General features: G+C 48.5%; 1 protein-coding gene across 2 annotated transcripts in view; it reads left to right on the plus strand.

The window, feature by feature from the left end:
• LOC101069020 (netrin receptor UNC5D-like) overlaps positions 1-10,239 on the plus strand; it is a 94,312-nt gene extending 84,073 nt beyond the window's left edge. For both annotated transcript variants that reach the window (XM_029837868.1, XM_029837867.1), the window contains 6 exons: positions 887-1,058; positions 4,129-4,359; positions 5,788-5,937; positions 6,885-7,049; positions 7,238-7,416; positions 9,282-10,239. In XM_029837868.1, coding sequence (XP_029693728.1) covers positions 887-1,058; positions 4,129-4,359; positions 5,788-5,937; positions 6,885-7,049; positions 7,238-7,416; positions 9,282-9,480 — 1,096 coding nt within the window. In that variant the 3' untranslated portion in view covers positions 9,481-10,239. The remainder of the gene's footprint in view (positions 1-886; positions 1,059-4,128; positions 4,360-5,787; positions 5,938-6,884; positions 7,050-7,237; positions 7,417-9,281) is intronic.
• The last annotated feature ends 8,180 nt before the right edge of the window (positions 10,240-18,419 follow it).

Here is an 18,419-nt window from a genome sequence, read left to right on the forward strand (position 1 = left end):
ATTTAAGTAGGAAAAAGGTTTCTTTGTTAAGTGGAGCCAAACAAGCTCAACAGCACAACACACAAGCTTTCAATACTTTTTTAGTATTGAGTAATGAAGATGTGCTTATACTAGGATTTGGCTTATTAAACTCTCATCCTAAAATCTGTGCAGAGCGATAGTTTGGTGCACAACTGGGGCACAGCTACTTGATATTCAGTGCTTCTGAGTGCAACCTTTCATGCAACGTGATACCTCTGCTGTTATTTTCTCTTGATCTGCACGTGTTTACCCGCCACCTTTCTGCATCTGTCCCTGCGTGTCAGAGGTTTGCCGCTGCAGCGTTTCTATAAATGGCGACGAGAAAACCTCAGCGACACTTCAACAACACCGAAACTGTCGCCCGCGCTTGAGTGTGTGTGTGTGGGTGCGTGTGTGTGTGTGTTTGAGGTGTCCAAGTGGGCCAGCTGCATGACTGATGGTGGTCCCATTGATTGCTCCCAGTCTTCGGGGCTTCCAGCCAAGATTGGGCCTTTGGCCAGGAGCGGCTTGGCCCAGCTAATCTGTCACCAGGCTGGCCAGAGCAGGCTTCATAAGCTCCATCGACCTGTGAAGCCTACATGCTGTGTGCTGAAGCCTGTCCTCCCTCACCCCTCTGCCCATTAGCTGTGGCGCTTTAATCTCCTGCTATCTGTCTCTGTGTCAACCAGTCAGAGATTGATTCATTAGAAGTTTGCTTTGTTCGCGGGCGTGGTTCAAACGCCGCCATCTGCATTTCTCGCTACGGTTCAGGTGCTGGGGAGCACCTGCATGTGTGTGTGTGTGTGTGTGTGTGTGTGCTGCACTGCAGAGAAAATGTTTGATACCTGGAGGATATTTAACATGTTCTCTACCTCTGTGTGCACAGCGCTGTGTCGGATGAGGAGTCGGAGATCTTTCTGAGCCCCGCAGTAACGTACGGCCCGCCGGGCCTCGACCTGTCCTGTCCGATAGCCATGACCGTAGCCCATTGTGCAGAGGTCGCCGCCGATAATTGGACGATTCGACTGAAGCGGCAAGCCCAGGACAACAAGTGGGAGGTGAGCCACTTAACTCCCGGCCCAACACTGACACAGCATCTCAAGGCACAATTTAACCAGCAGCGGGAATATCAATACGCAGCGATGAAACCGCAGCGACTCACTTTGATGAAAAAATTTCATCCTGCGATGTAGTCATGCAAGTGCGGAGCCGATTTCAGGGTTGCCAGCTCAGATTCATCAGTCTGCATAAGACGCAGCCTTTCAAGCTCTACCTCATTCTGTCGTACATCCTGTCAGAGGAAATGTGAGACCAATGCAAATGATGCCGCTTCCTCATTGAAATTTCATGTGTCTGTGATTTCTGAATTGCTGCTGTTCATAAACTCAGCAAGTCCCATTTGCATGATGGTCAAAAGGCAAACATAGCTATGTTGGTATTATGTATTCTTCTTATGTTGGCTATGGTTTAAAAGGCAGTCTGTGCTATAAAAAACCCACTGTAAAAAAATCTACATTGAAAGTTCTGCAGCTCCGTTCAGTTCGCTGCAGTTCTAATGTTATCTTGTCCTTATAATTGTGCTTCCACTGGATTGCAGTCAATAATAAGCTGTCCATCTGTCCAGTACCTCAGGCTGTGATCAGTGTTTATTTGATATATTTCAAATTCAGCTCCCGTTCCTGCAAGACAGCTGCAAAGGGCTGCACGAAATGTTGTTTTCTTAAATAGCTTTAGCGATGTTTGCAGCATCACTGTATAATCATTCCTGGAGAGACCAATAGATTATATCTCCATTAATATGAGCCCCATCCACACCTAATAAAATGCGCATTAAGCAGTGGATCATATACTCCCCCAGCAACACCCGGACTTGTCACCTTCACTGCCCCCTCTTTGGGTTTCAATAGTGTGTTTCAGATACACTGCAGATCCTATTAAAGCCCAGATTTTCATTATTTCACACACAGCGTACATGAGGGCTGCAGATTATTGAATTTGGGTCTTAAGAATATAGCCAGTGGTGCATTTTAATGAATGAAATAGGTTTAATATCCTCCTTTCTGAAAGGAGGAACGAGATTAAGGCCAGGTGCTGCTCGACTAAAACACTGCATTTCTATACATTTTAATTGGCAACAATATGGGAACTATTCTCCAACAGTGTGTGAGGGAACTGAGACAGATTTTTCTGTCGAAAATGACTAAAATAGTGATGATTCACACCAGGAAAGAGGTCCAAACCTTGAAAACAGCTGTTGTTAGCTGGAAAACCTCTGGCATCTTTATATAATCACATATACTGTTAAAAGATTCAAGACATTATGTCTATAAATACAATATAACCCCGGCGCTTCCATTGTTGCTGTAGTTCTCCCAGTCAAATCACACCTCTGAAGGTCCCTCAGCCCTGCCCAGTAGAGCCTTGCTAAGACATCCCACTTCCATCCAAACACCCTGGATCTGTTTTCGCAGCAAAGGACATAGCTGCGTTGCCTTTTAATGTTTAACTAACCTCATCAAAAAGCTTTTGGGACCTCATCTTGGCAGCGCGACCCCGCGGCCGGCGAGTTTGCGTGACCTTGGAGCGCCCGTGGATCTGCCCCGGCCCGGTCCTCTCGCTCTGTGTGACATTTACACAGATGTAATTTGCCAGCAGCTATGTTGCACAAAAGGGAGGCTATCAAAAGGCCTATCGCTGATGGCAGCGCCGTGCCATTCCAGACGTGGAGAATAGAGGAGCCGGAGAGGCGGAGAGGTTCGGGGAACGAAGAAGAGATTTTCTCCATGACCCGTCTCTGTCAGTGTGAAATAATGAGCTCTTTATCTTAGGACGGATGCTCTCTCCAAACCTAATCTCTCGAATTAGTAATATAATGGAAGATGGAGGTCTTTCTCCCTCTCCGTCTTCCTTTCTTTCCTCCTTGCTCCATCTGCCTCTCAGTGCCATTCCCATTAAGGCTTGCACTTTTGTACCGCTAGAGTTTGACTCCATCATCCCTCCCCGCCAGGCAGCCAGGGATGAGCTATGCCATGGAGATCCTTCATGTCTGCTGCAGTGCTAATGGGGGAGGTTTAAGAATCCATGGGCCACTAAATTACACAGCATTCCCTTATATGCTGCAGTCGTACCATATGCAGGGGGAACCTTCAGGTCACAGTTATGTTTCATAGCTGATTTATTGCAGATTGAGCGCGAGATGACGAGCCATTGGCTGTCGGGTGCGACTGCACCCCCGCTAATCCATTTTGTCAGTGTTGCTGTATCTCCATCTGTTTAGCGAGATGTGTGATTATTCATTTGGCTCACATTCAGGTTTGCACAGTTTGTGCTTCCTGAGTCTTCCTACAATGGAGAGTTTGCAGTCCTACCCCCCCCCCCCCCCACCACCACCACCACCACCCCCAGCCGTTCCATATGATGAGACCATTTGACTTTGTTAACCTCAAGGTTAAATTAGTAATAGATTAAGGATCAAGCTTAGCATTCTCATGTTATTGGCTTAAACATGAGCTTTTCCTTCATCTCAGTCTCAGAATTTGTCTTTGTGGGTTGTGCAGCAGCCGTTAGCACGTCAAAGGGTAAAATTGTACTCCACATTACAAAGCATCTTCTCATATCGCCCCCGAAAGTCTGTCTCCCCCTCAGCCCCAGAAAAAGTCTGTGTAATAATTGAAATGTTAATTGTGGTTCAGTGTGCTCAGATCTACTGTGGAGATCCGGCTGCTGAATCCTCAAATCCAGACATCTTCAAAGTAGGTGGCAGGATCCCCAGAGGGTCTCCCAACCAAAATACGCTGCATCTGTACTGGATAAACTGACAAAGCAACATTAATCACATCCTTTGTGGGATTAAAGTGCTGGAATTGTTGTTTTAGTCAAGTTAAAACTCTTCCTAATGTTAGAGAGCGTATGTACAGACTTCCCCTTCATGTCGCTGAAACAGGAAGTCAGCGATTAAGGGCCCCATTTGAAGAAACCGCTGAAATTTAGCAACAACCAGACATTTTTTGCATAGACTCATGACAAAACAACTGCAGAAAGCATCAGAAATGGTGTCTGCACCACCTTTTGTTTGATTGCCACTGTTACTTGACTTGAACCACCTCCCTCCTGGTGTTCCCCCTACAGGAAGTGATGTCAGTGGACGAGGAGAGCACGTCTTGCTACTGTTTACTGGAGGCCAACAGGTGCCACCTGCTGCTGGAGCATCCGGGCCGATACGCCTTGTTCGGGGCGCCGATGAACCCGGATGCAGCCAAGAGGTTAAGACTGGCTGTGTTCGGCTGCCCGGACCCCAGCAGCCCTCTGGGCTTCAGCCTCAGGGTGTACTGTGTGGACGACACGCCGAATGCGTTCCAGGTATGTTGTCGTTTTATCCAATTTGTTGCACATTTCGTTGGGTTTCCAACTTGGAAACCAAGCAACTGCGGCGCACATCATCGTCTCGTGAACATGAGGCCAAGTCCTGCTAAAGGAGTCTTCTAACATTCATACTGTTCATGCTGAGACGTGCCAAACTCAATCGCAGTCAGGTTAACTCAATAGCTGTCCTGACATTTTCCTTAAAAAAAAATGCAAATGCCAACGTCGCAGCGGAGCCGAGGGGAACGTCGGAATCAGCAGATCCCGCTGCAGACTGGCTGCCTGGACACCAGCAACCCTGCGGGAAAACTGTAACGTCCACACAATCGTGGGCAATTTGATTGGGAGGTTTGGTGGTGCAGATCCTGGTTGTGCCAGGAAAAAACGCCGGCTGCATTTTTCCGGTTCAGCGACATCACCAATGGGAGATGTTTGATGATGGGAAGACAAAGGGAGGCTTTTAATTACAAAGGCAACAGATGCTCTAAGGTTGCCTCTCTGGCCTCTCTGCGCGTAATTTAATTTGCTGTCTGTTAATTAAACGTGTTGCCGCACTGGATGCACGGAAACGATACGGCACGGAACTTAGCTTCACCGAGGTAGCCATGGTTACTGACCCATACGGCCATTAGCCTAAGCTCAGAAACGTATGCAGAGAATGAGAAATTAGATTTCTGTGCCACTGCGCTGCACCCCTCCATCAGTCAAGCGCCGTTCTTTGCTGAATTGTGCTTTTTGTTCTTGTGTTGGCTTTTTCTGTGTTTTTGGTTCTCACGACAATTAATTTCCCGTCTGAGCTCCCAGCCAGAATTGATCAGCTTTGAAACAGCCTCGTGTGGCTTCCCCAACCTCGCTCCGCACTGCGAGGAAAGATAAGCTGCGAGCATATAAAACCCCACGAAGCCGCCGCGGGGCCGTAATGTTATATCCCGACCAACACAGAGGCGTTATTGTTTTCCGTAGATCCATGAAAAAAATATCATCGCAGGCAGGAAAATGCAATACTGGCCCGAGACGCCCCTCTCATTCTGTTCCGCTGTGTGCGGAGTAGCACTGGCTCATCGGAGCTGTTGGACGCTCCGAGGCCAATCACCATGGATGCATTTTTGTTTTTAAAGGGGAATAAAAGCTTGGGAATGCACAACATGCCACTGGGCTTTTATTGTTCCACTTACATCACGGTCACAGTTTCTGCAAAGCACCAGTTGATAAAAGTCGAGGCTTCCAACTCAAGGAAAACAATTACTGGAGCCTGTGTGTGTGTGTGTGTGTGTGTGTGCAGGGTTTGTTCATTTCTCCCACTGAACTTGCAGAAAAGTGCTCTTTGACTTGGAAAACACAGACTCTGTCAGACATTTTTATCAAAATATACATACAGAAGCGTTTCTGTCGACATCCTTGCTAACCCCCCCCGTCTGTCTCCAGGAGGTGGCGGTGGGCGAACACAGCAGGAACGGGCGGCTGCTGGAGGAGCCCAAGACCATGCTGTTCAGGGGGACCGCGTTCAGCCTCCAGGTGTCCATCCAGGACGTCCCACAGTTGCTCTGGAGCATCAAGCCTTTCACCACCTGCCAGGTCGGCACCTTTAGCACTAATGTGCAGCTGATATCATTTCTCTCCATTTTACATTCCCCTTTTCCATCACCGCAACATTCGCCTCTGCTGGTTCTAACTTGGTCATATCAAAGCCAAAGGACAGCAGCAAGGACACAGCAGGAGACCACTGATGCTCACTATCTCACCCCCACATACACAGTGGTGATATTAATTATGGCTGCCAGCCAGGCACGCACAGCTCATAGATTTCTGGCCGGGGGGTTACATGTCACATGTTCTGTCCTGCCCTGTGATGTTTAGACCACCAATAACCTCTGATTAAGCCGAGTTATCTGACCGTAACGCCTCCAGAATACAAACCAGCTTCTCTCAGACTGCTCCTCTGACTCCTGATTCATCCTTGAAACCCTGGTTTTTTTTACCTGCCCTCCTTCACTTAAGTTGTAAAAAATGGAACTTTGCCTGTTTGAGCGGCTCCTTGTGAGAGAAGAGTGCTGGGTAAATTGAGGTAACTCTGTCCTAATTCCATAATTGCGTTTGTCTCCCTGATTAAACATTTACAGGTGCGGCGTGTTCAAGGAATATTAAGGATTCCAGGATGTGCAAAAGGGTTTCGGAGTAATAAATGGGTTTTAAAAAGTTCTCTTTAGTGCTGGATTGCTGTGAAATCTGAGAATGTTACGGAGCGGTTTTGAAACTAATGATCGTCGTTAAGGTAGCCACGCTGGGGGCTAACTTAAGCTAATTATTTCTCCCAGACAACATTAAGTAAACTGCCTAATTTATGACACCTCTGTAGCTCTTTGTGGGTATATTTTCTCAACTCGGGATCTCTAAATGTTGGTTTTACTGGTGGTACTGGCCAACAAGGTGTCATACTCTCAATGAATCTTTTTTTAATGACTTTGTTCCCGCTCTGTCTGATTTCCTTTGTTCTCCATCTCCCATTTGTCCTGGCTCTGCAGGAGTTCTCCTTTTCTCAGGTGTGGGCCAGCAGCCGGCACCCCCTGCAGTGTGCCTTTCTCTTGGAGAGATACAGCCACTCGTCCTCGCAGCTCTCCTGTAAGATCAGCGTCCGACAGGTCAAAGGCGAGGAGCAGATACTGCAGGTCTATACATCCGTGCTGGAGGTGAGCGGCAGCGGCGGCTAATTAGCTTCTTTTATCAAGCTGAATTATTCTTGATTTCAACTGTGCTTAATGAGCATCTATAAGATCTTTGCCTATATAGATCCCAAAGTGTCTCGATAAGCCCTCATTCCTAATAGCTGCAGGTTCCAGCTCACTTTCTCCCTCTTTTCCTTTTTTGCTGCTGCTAGAATGAAAAGGCAGTGGTTCCATTTTTCTCCCAGTCAGACTGCACCGTCACCTCTCAGACAGGGTCGAGGGCCTTTAAAATCCCCCTGTCCATCCGTCAGCGGATCAGCGCCACCTTTGACACCGCAAATGCCAAAGGGAAGGACTGGCAGCTCCTGGCTCAAAAGCTCCACATCGATAGGTACGAGTTACATCACCGCGCACTGTTCAAGCTCAGACGTACATATCCGTGTTGTTTAGGTTATTACAGCGTTATAACTGAAGAGCAGACACGCACGCTTGCTATTTACTATTTAAATACCCTGCTGCGTCAGCCGTAATCTTCATCCCATCTCACGACTGACGCTCGGTCGCGCAGCACACAGCTGATTTCATTATAGATTGAAACACACGTGCACGGACGGAGGAGACGGTAACCGCTAACGCCAGCGTGGTCAGAATTACCGGAGAGAAAATGCGGCGTTTTGCAGAAAACAGCGAGGTCCCGGCCCGCAGAGAGACCAGCCTCTAGCAAATAAAAAACCCCTGTATTAATGTCAGTGCTGCACTTTTTCATCGGTTCCATCCTTCAGCCCCCACCAAAGGTTGCGCACGGTCAGTGCTGGTGTGGGCTGGGGACGATGTAGATACATAATAATTCAGACAATTACAGAGAGAGGAGTGCACAGCAAAGGGGAGAGCACAAAACAAGCCATGTTCCACATCTTCCTCAGTTCGGAGGACAATTAACTGCTCGGATCCAGTCGTGTTTGGCTTTCATCTGCAGTTTCTGTATTTGATGTGTAATATACATTTTCAAAGCCGGATTAAAGAGAAAAAAGAATGCGAGTGTTAATTACTCAGAAAAACTAGAGCTTTCAGCTTAGAATTGACTGGAGTGCATCTCCTTTTGTTGTTTTTCCCCCTCAAGGGTTTATTATTCAGGTTGTAATAAATAACATTGTAGCACTGACTGTCCCTATAGAATTCCCTTCGCCATGATGGGACAGATTATAGCCGATATGTGCGTAATGAACAAGTCGTAGAGGATAACCTTCACATTCTGGTTCGGAAAGCCTGAATTCTGTTCACGTCACCTCGTCACACTTCCAGCCAGAGCTGACAAACAGCTCGTCATATCCTGAGATCACCTCCTGCCATCAGTGGCTCTAATGACTCCAGACTGCGACCTGCTGCCTCCTGACGGTCAACAACGAGCGATACGGCTCGATGATTGATGCTCTAACAGGCGTCCGTCTGCTCGCAAACGCACCGTTCACTCAGACGTGGACAGATGTCTCAGGCTGTACACAGGAGTCGATAATGGAGCCGTGAAGATTCATCTGTCACATCAGCGCTCAGTTTCCAAGTTGGAGAATCGTGAGCAGAACAACAATTCCGAGCTGAGTGATTTATAATTTAGCTAAAAAAAGTCTAAAGCCAAACAGCTAATTGGCAGAAGACACGTTTTTATAAATGGTTCTGTATTTGTTGAGCACTGTCACTGCACAGATGGAAGGGAGAAGAAAGCGGGATCGTGTCATTTGAATGAAACAGCGCCCTCTGTCGGATATTTCTAATAACAGCAAAGGAAGAAACTTGGAATGAAAACATTGATGAAAAAGGTTTTTATATACGTGCTGTCTACAATAGAGATAACTAATTTTCTTTTATACATAATTATCTAACCTTAACAGTAACACATGAGAGTATTGACCCTTTTAAAGGGTATTTTACCCCGTAATTTAAAGTTGCCACTGATGAAGTCAGCAATGTCATCAGGATCAACACTAATTTGGCTTGTGCTTGGGGGACTTAGGGGGCGAAGATCTTCCATGGATTAAAAACTGGAACATTTGGTCATAAGCAAAACTATTGTGTGGTACTAGGTAGAGGATGTAGACTTTGATTATTAGCCCCTATAATCTGTTGGTTTGCTTCCAACTGCTGCATGAAAGTCTTTTCAAACGTTGTCTCCATCCCATAATCAATGCCAGGCACGCTCAGCAGTAATGAATGAACTCACACTGATCCACTTTATTCTCCAATATTTCTCCTGGCCCGTAGGAACCTGAGCTACTTTGCATGTCAGGAGAGTCCATCATCGGTGATTCTGAGTCTGTGGGAAGCCCAGCACCAGGACACGGGGGACCTGGACTCTCTGGCGAGTGCCCTTGAGGAAATCAGCAAAGTCCAGTCCTCCCGGACCGCCGCGCTCAGCTACAGCAGGGACGAGCAGGACTCCGAATTTTCAGATCTCGGGTAGTTCAGGTCGAGTGGAACAGATTCAGACAAAAGGCAAACCCTTACTGCATGAAGAGTGGCGATGAGGAGGACGGGCAAAGAGGACGGCAGGAGCCTCAGTGTTTGACTGTTACTATGGTAACGTCTCAGCTAAACCAAATAGCGCACTCCGACAGACGGAAACACGGAAAAGAGAAGCTAAAATCATGGGAACAAATGTGAAGGGACTAAATGTTCTAAACGTGTCCAGCACCCGAGCATCTGACACCGGACCCGTCGAGGAGGATGGACTCAGACGGACAGACAGACAGACAGACAGTTGCTGCTGCTGCTGCAACCTCGGCATCAAACCTGTTGGCATTTGCCCTCAAACAGTCCCCCGGGCCGGTGAAATGTTTAGTGTTCCGTCATTACGCTGTTGTTTTCTTTCTTTACCACACTGTGTCTCAAATATTGTCTCAGAGTTATTGGACCCGCCTGACGCTGCTCAGTCTAAGATTTAAAAAGAATAAAAATAAGGAGGAGCATAAAGGTGTGCGGCTTTGTAAAAACACGCAAGGGGAGGCTGAGGTTAGCGCCCGGGTCTGCAGAAGAGGAGGACTTCCACCTCTGGATCATCTGGGCTCTTTGGATGGAGAATGACTGGGCTGCAGAGTGATGAAGGCTCATGGCTTCAGACAGCTGATGGATGTGTGGCTCGCCTGCAGCCATCACTTAAACAAAACACTCCTATTCTTTGCTCCACCTGCGACTAAACCTAATAAAGTGACTTTGTGCTGAACTCTGTCTGGAATCTCTCTTTAATACGATCCTGTCTTGAAAAGGAGGCCTGTACAAAGTCCAATTCCCAGGAACCTGAGATATCTGCGTGCATTATTGGTTCTGGCCCTTTTTTCCCCGTCACCCTTACTGAACAGAATGGGAGCAGTGCCATGAGCTGCTCTCAAACATGCGTCACTGGAACACCAGTAAAAGCTCTTTTTTACGTGTGTGTGTGTGTGTGTGTGTGTGTGTGTGTGTGTGTGTGTTTGAGAAGAAATCAGGAAGAGGAAAGCTCTCTGGTGCCCCCATGTTTGGCGAGATTCAGCATCACTGGAAATAAGTTCCTTGTTCCTAAAAACATGATGGAGAGCGTAATAAGGCAGCTAATCAGTGAGTTTCAAATCAGATCCAAAATGAACGATCCAAAGCCTCCGTCAGGATGCAGGCTGCAGCCCAGCAGAGATGAGACTGGGCCTGCGGAGCTTTACAGCTCTGTCATTTCTGCTTTGGCTGGTTTCACACCTCTAAAGGCCGCTGGGTCAAAAACGACGACGCTCCTGATGACCGCAGACGTGTTCCGCGTGACAGTTGAGGTTGTTGGGAATCCTTTATTTCCGTGTCTTTTCCATGACCGTCATATAATCAAAGCTCTCTCCTGTCTGCCAGGCTTTAGTCCTCCCGTTTATACGGATCAAAGAACGCTGGGACCGAGTCTCCGCTACCGACTGAAAAGGTCATTCCATGAAAAGGTCAAGTGGCGGAATGCGTTCACCTCCTCGGAGTCACGTGACCAACTCCGTCTTTTGCTCTGTGAAGCTCCTAAATGTTGGGTTTGGAGCTGCAAATTTTACTTGGACTCCTCCAACCCCCCCCCCCCCCCCCCCCAGAAAAAATACCCCTGATCATAAATGTAAGAGTTTGATTGGCTGTTCAGATTTGAAAGCATAGATCCGGCGCCACGTTGATGCATCAACCACGGTGCTGCGGTGCCTTAACGTCCCAGAACCACCATCCTGAATGCTCGGATTTCAGTGCGGAAAATCTGAAAATGATGAGGAATTTAGAGTTTTTTGGGAGGAGTGAGGAATTCCTCACAAGCTCTTGTGTGTACTGGCGGCCCTGCAGGTGCCCCGTTGGGCCTCTGGTTAGAAATGGCTTTCCCACCACGCCCCGAGCATCTGCTCACGTGTGCTGCCCCCCCAACCCCCCCCCCACCACCCCAGGGTGCTTCATACTTCAGAAAGAGCGATGTACTCGCAACGTTTCGCAGGTTTCTCCATCTTTGTTCCACAGTATGTAGTGGATGAAAAATGACCCTGTGGGAGGGAGACAGACCGCAGGCAGGCAAACCAGTCGCAGCTGCTGCGTCGCTGCTCGGGGGTGCGTGTCCAGGACGCCGGGGCCGGCGGAGGTGTGAGTCGGCCGTGGGGGTCACGGGATCTTCCACGGGCCGTTAGATCATGTGGGAATCCGGTCCTCTCAGTCCTCTTTCACCCAGGGACCACAGCTTCTTTCCATTAACGTCCCCCCCTCCAAGGGAGCCGTCGGGTCGAGGGCACCGAGCGGTGTTGTTCTTGGCCAGCAGAGCCGCTGCCCTTGTTGAAAGGCCCGACCTGTTCGCAGCAGCGCGTCCCACTCTTGGATCTTTACCCACTCGCTCGCACACAGACGCGCAGCTCTGCAGAAGCACGGGGAATGACCTCCCACGCCGCCGTGCGTGCTGAACCTTTCTCCTCCGTCCGCTGTTGCATCCGACCGGTCGGCGCTTCTACTGGATCGAGAGCAAAGAGGATAAATCACTTATTCATGAAAGTCAGAGATTCCAGCTGCGCGCAGGGGCCGGCTGTGGGATCAGAGGGCCCCGAGAGGCGTTTGTCTGCTGTTCTGGATTAAGTAGAGGTATAGAAAAAGATGGGATTCCTTGTGAAGAGAGCAAACAAACAGGTGCTCCAGCCCCCCCCCCCCCAAACCTTCTTTACGGTTGGGAGAAAATGAAATGTGACGGTCGGCTGAGCAACTGAGGGAGCAGCAGAATGTAGAGAGGCTGTAACGTTCAGCGGAGACGCGACACGGCCGAAGGACCACGCAGACGTTCCAGTCTCAGAACATGGGGGGGGGGCACATCTGTGGAAAACGTCGACACCTTTGTGATTGATACCAGCTCATGAATGTTTTCTGGAGCGCATTATCCAGCCCTTTTTTATGTTCTTGGCAACGCGTTTTCAAAACGATCCTGTTTCCAATCCGTCGACTTTAAACGCCCCGGCCGATATCGGCCGTCGTAAATGGAACCCAGGGCTCCTGCTCACGATCGGGCCGGTCACGTGCAGGACGGGTGTGGGGTGGCTAACTGTGCCTCCGACTGTCTGAACACGGGGGTTTTTATTGTGCACCATATCTAAAAGGCCTCCTGTGCTCACCTGTGCACTGAGGGTGTCTGTAATTGACTCTGCTGACTGCCAATAGGACCGTCTTCACCTGAGGATGAAGACCTTCCTCTCTACCCCCCCCCCCTACCTCCCTCCCCTCCCCCCTCTTCACCCCTCTCTCCCTCTCTGTCTACCCCCCCCCCCCCTCTCTCTCTCACTGTGCATGTGGGTGTAAAGCAAAAACCGGATGCAACTGTTTTCCCGAACTTTCTCCGCCTGAATTCAAGCTTCTCTGGCGGCCATTTTCCGAACCAGTTGCCATGGCATCCCTCCCAAACGTTATCTTCACGATCGGAGAAAACGGAAAACAATGCAAAGCAGATTTGTTGGTCAGAAGTGCTGAAAGTTTCATGTGGCGATTTATTGCTTTGCTTATGTTGTTTTTTCCCCTCAACAGAAACAGCTGCTGTTTCGACCCTGTTTCCCTTCTAAATGTGCTGGAATCAATGTTTTAGGCTTCATTGAATATATTGTTTATACAAAGTATCTGACAGACATGGTATATGAATCTTTATTTTTATTGTTGGAAGCTTAAAAAAGAGCGACAGTCAGTCTGCCAACTGTAACACTGTTGATAATCTCATTGTCCTGTAATTATTCTTTATTTTGAACCTGTAAATAGTCGTCTGTGTTTCAATAAAAATGCAGCAAACGCACCTACTTTATTCCTGTATCCACTTTATTCCTCCTTCAGCATGGACGTTTCCAGAAGTGGGTTTCTTGGAAATGAAGTGATCAGGAGCAGAATCGGCGCCTCTACGAGGCCGCTCGGCGAGTTAAATCTGTGAGAATTAGCATATAAATAACCATACGGAAATGGGAAGTACAGAACATAAGAAAAGCAAGTGAATTTTATCATTTTAAACTAATATATATATATATGAGCATTTGAATGTTTTAAACAAGAACTATTGAACATGTTAATAACTAAAAGTAAAATAAGAATACATGAAACAACAGATAATTTGAAGGTGGCTAAAACACTGAAGTTTAAAATGTTACCAAACTCCTCCTGTTGCCCATAAAGTCTTTTTATTCCCATTTATTCACAATGCTAATCACATGTCCAGATCCAGTCCACAAGTCCAGCTGGGTTTTCTGTCCTACCGGGCAGGAAAAAGGCTCTCACGAAGGAAAGTGGTCTCCCGGGTCGACCTGGACCAGACTGACCGAACTTTTGAGCTTGACTTTATCTTTCAGGAATAACACTGTCACAATCTTTCCAAGAGCTAAAGGATGTTTTATTCCCTCTTTTTGGATCCAGCCCTCTTTTCCCCTCATACTGGACAGTTTAGTGACCTTTGCTTCAGTGTTTTTTAGTACAAGTGTGAGAAAGCAGGATAGGAATCGGTGACATATGAATACATTTAAACAGGTTAACTGGCAAATTCTCCTTTTCTCCCACATTCATTCATAAAAAGTTGATTGTTTTTTAAAGGTTCAGCATCAGGTGGTCACGGATCGAGGCAGGAAACGGTCGGACCAGGAAACACACGCACGGAAACACACGCACGGGACGGGGGGGGGCGAACAACCGTCCAGCAAACCCGGAGCTCAACACTGTACACAGACCGAGCAGGACAAGACAATAAGACACAGGTGGGACAAACATGGACGGGACAGAACAATCGAACCTGGAAGGGAAGGAACAAAGGGAGGAAGCGTGGAACAGTGGGAGAGGAACAAATCTGCAATAGGACACAGGAAACAACAAGAATGAAGGATAAATAAGAACCTCAAACACAGACGATCATGTTTTTCTATCAAAGCTCGTCGACATCAAGAACCTTTTAAAAAGTTCAGCATCTATTCACAGCCAAAGGGTTCCAGAATCTCCAGTATTTCCAGAATTTCCCTGCTTCAGAATCAATTTAGATTCCTGAAAGGGATCCATCCCAGACAGCAGGTGGCGCTGTGTGCTTTCCTGTAACGCTAATAGAGCTCGGCACGCACACACGCACGCCATTATAGGTTGCTTCCATGGCATGAGACTCGCATGTGTGGCCCCCGGCTGGGTCACGTCGGGCCTCGGTGGCAGCTACACCCTGTCTGACAACGGCAACTGCAGGGGGGTTGGGGGGTGATGGTGGTGGTCTGCAGGAATCCTCATCTGTTCACCACTTCTTCTTCTTTCTTTTTTTTTTAAATCACAGAAATCAGCGTCTGATGCACAAGCAGGCGGTAAAAGTCAGGCCTCCGGTTAATTTCTGATCTATTTAACCTGCTCTTCCTCATCGTCTTCACTCAGGCAGAACGAGTCCGGGCCGGATGTCGCCTGTCCCGGGAAGGCATGGAGGAGGGCTGCAGAGTTTCCCAGCAGGCCTCTCTCTCTCACACACGCACACACACACGCACACGCACACACACACGCACCCCTGGCACAGGCAGGGCCCTCTCACCCGTCTAATTCGCCCCACCTCTCCCGCCTCTGGACAACTGCTCTGACTCAGACGGATTAAAGATGACGCTCTTCTCTCACTTTCCTTTTTTTTCTTCCCCTCTCTCTTGACTTCTCTCTTTTTTTTCCATGCCGGATGAAAGGCCTCCCAGACACCCACTCCATGTGCATACCATTCAGGCCAGGACACACAGGAAGTCTATGTGCTGCATGGAGGGGAGGGGGGGGGGGCGGCAGAGGAAGGGAGGGAGAAGGGGGGATTAAGAGAAGAGGAGGGCAGGCGAGAGAAGGACTAAATGCGAGTCATGTGAAGCTCATGAGAACTAACCTACAAAAGATGGAACCTTGTTTTCTTTCACTCGCGTTTTTCTTATTCCCAGATTCTGGCTCCGTCCGTGCACAACGTTTCCAAAAAACAAACAAAACACTGAATCTGCTGCAGATTTCTGCAGTGGAAACGCACGTCGCTGCACAACATCAGACCTTTGCCGAGCCGAACCGAGCCGAGCCGGGCCGGGCCAGTCCTCCACTCCGGCTGGTCCGTCTAAACGTTCAGCGGGACCAGCAGTCGCCCCAGAAGCTGCTCTGTTCCATTTACTTATGAGATTAGCTGCAGCCCAAATTTACCATGGAACTGTGAATAATTGCATCACATGGAATGAAGTGCATTTGCCCCTTTTCCATAGTGTGTGTGTGTGTGTGTGTGTGTGTGTGTGTGTGTGTAGGGGAGGGGGTGTGAGCAGGCCCAGCTCTCAGGGAACGGCGTCACGTCGCATGCTTTGAATTACTGTACATTTGTGGCTGGTAGCGGTCTGCTGCGAACATCAGCGCTGCCAAGTTACGTCCTCAAATTCCCGCTAGCTTCTCTTTTTCCACTTCTCCCGTCTCGCACGTGCGCAAACAGCTCCCCGTCTCCACGTCTCGGCGCACCGGGACAGATCCGTCTTGTTATTTATTCATTCCATAGAGTATTTACAACGCCCACGCATTCCTGTTTTCGGCGCGCACTAACACAGATCTGTTGACGCGGTTCACCGGGCAGCTAATCTTTACGGGCCTGCTGACTGAAGTCTGCCTTGTGTCGAAAAGAGGCTTTTCAAAAAAAGGAAAAGAGAGCAGTCAGGTGACTGATCAGGCCACAGCGCTCACAAGGCCCCCCCACAGCGAGGCATGCCCAGGTGCTGCCAAGCAAAGCCTTGGTGACGTCACCACAAAGGTTCCAACAAAGCGCATTCCTCGCTTGTGATCCGTCACAGCCAGACTACAACTGGACAGAACCTGTCAAGAAGCCTTTTATTTGGCACATCTGCCCTCCTGCCTACGCATTTATTGTAAAAAAAAAAAAAAAAAAAAGAAAAGAAAAAAGAAAAAACCACCATAAAGGCCAAACTGAGGTTGATCATAAAGGCAATTGTTGATTTTTAGAGTCTCTGACGGTAGAAAAAATCGTGGAAAAGAGACGTTCAGCTACACGGGTTAACGCAAATGAGCCCTTCAGGCTTGGCCCCAGTCCCTCTCTACACACGTTTAACGCTAGAAGGTCGCTGCCAAGGTTGTTTGCACCCCACTTCCACATCTGTTGGGAAATGGAATATCACCGTAGGAAGTTTGACTCCAAAGTGAAGCAAAGTAGAACAAGTAGCGAAGAAAAAAACACAATCTGCTCAAGAGTACTTCAGCAGGCTGCAGCACTGGAATAAATGTGCTCGGTCACATTCCTGCGCTGTCGTGAGTAAACACCTCCAGGGTCACGACCAGGATCCCTCAACTGGGTTCACTTAAGTAAACAATATAAATGATATTTGGTTTCAGACAAGGACTCCTCCACAATTTGTCTCCGCTTCCGGCCGTGTCGGGATTATTGTTTTAAAGATGGTTGGGAAGTCAACGAACTAGATTTCAAGCCCTTTAAAAAAAACTAAAAAAATCTTTCAACTCAAACATGTTCTTCAGGGAGGCAGCAAATTTAGCATTTAGCAGCCACTGAAGGTGAGCGCTGTTAGCCACGCTAGCTAACAGTCTGCGCTCATTCGGGGGGAAATGTCACATTTGATTTGCTTCATATATACTGTATATATACTGTATATATATATATTTTAAAAAATGTGCTGCGTTGGACCAAAAGTCCAACGCAGCACATTTTGGTGCCATGTTTTGGAGAGAATGTTGAGTTCCCCAGCAGCTGGAGCGGATGGTGGAGGCGGCCAAATAGCTCAATTTTAGATGAAGGAGAGAGAAGTTCTGAGCTGCGGGTTTAAGGTCAGTCCCTTTCTTTGAGGATGTGGGTGATTTTATTCTGGTGGGGCCCTAAATTGACCGTGAAAGGCCCCTGGCCACACGCTGGAGAGGGGGGTCCGGGGGGTGGTGGGGGGTTGATGGGGTGTTTAGGATGTTTCTCTTTTATCAGTCTGTCTCACCAGGTCATATCTAATCGATCTGTTCCCACCTCCCATTTAAGGAAGCGTGCTTTCCTTCCTCGCCCTGTTGACTTAGCCCACAGGTGAACCCCACATCCTGTGCCCCCGCCCCCCAGCCAGGGGTCAGCGGGTCAGCAGGAGCCTGACTGAACGATCACTCATCGGTTACCACAAATCCCATTTATGTGTGGCTGTCTTGTCCATCATCCGCCTCAGCACCTTGGTCATCGTCACCTGGGTTGACGGAGCCCCCCCCACATCTGCTGCCGCGGCCCCCCGTGCGCCTCTGTGCGTGAGAACGAAGAGGAGCCCCCGAGTGGACGCCCCACTCCCGTCCTCTGCAAACGAAGCAAAGGCAAACAACATCATTAACCCCGCTGCCAGGCCGCAGCCCCTCAGCTCAGCACATTTGCACCGCGACCTTTGAACTCTGACCAGTGTCGCAGCGGGGAGGACCTGACCCCTCCCCCCCCCCCCCCCCCCCCCCCCCCCTCCGGCTGCTGTCGCTCTCACAAACGAGACATCCAGGGTGCAAAGATGCCGATGAATCAGGCTTCTTAATGTGGTATCCAGCACGGATGAGAGGTCGTTGTCCTCGCTCTGAAGAATGTGCTTCCATTTTCACACAACTTCCTGCCCTGTTTTCTCTCATAACTCAGCTGTCAAGTGGGTTTTTTTGTTTTTTTTTACCATTTCGCAACAAAATCTTAATAATTAAAAGCATCAAAATGTAGTAGGAGCAACAGAGCGGCCCGTTTGAGGCTCGTCAGATGGTTCTTTGCTAGTTTTCATTGTTTTTTCTGGGTTTTTTTTTTTCATCCTTCCGAAACTGCAAGTGGAACAATGCTCAGCAGGCGTCACAAGATAAGTGGCTGACGCTCAGGAAGGTTTCCCTTCCCTTTATTTTTCTGTCTTTGTCCTCAGCAGGGAAAAAATAATCATAATTCGCCTGTGC

This window comes from Takifugu rubripes, chromosome 6 (genome assembly GCF_901000725.2).
Source record: "Takifugu rubripes chromosome 6, fTakRub1.2, whole genome shotgun sequence".
NCBI classification, from domain to species: Eukaryota; Metazoa; Chordata; class Actinopteri; order Tetraodontiformes; family Tetraodontidae; genus Takifugu; species Takifugu rubripes.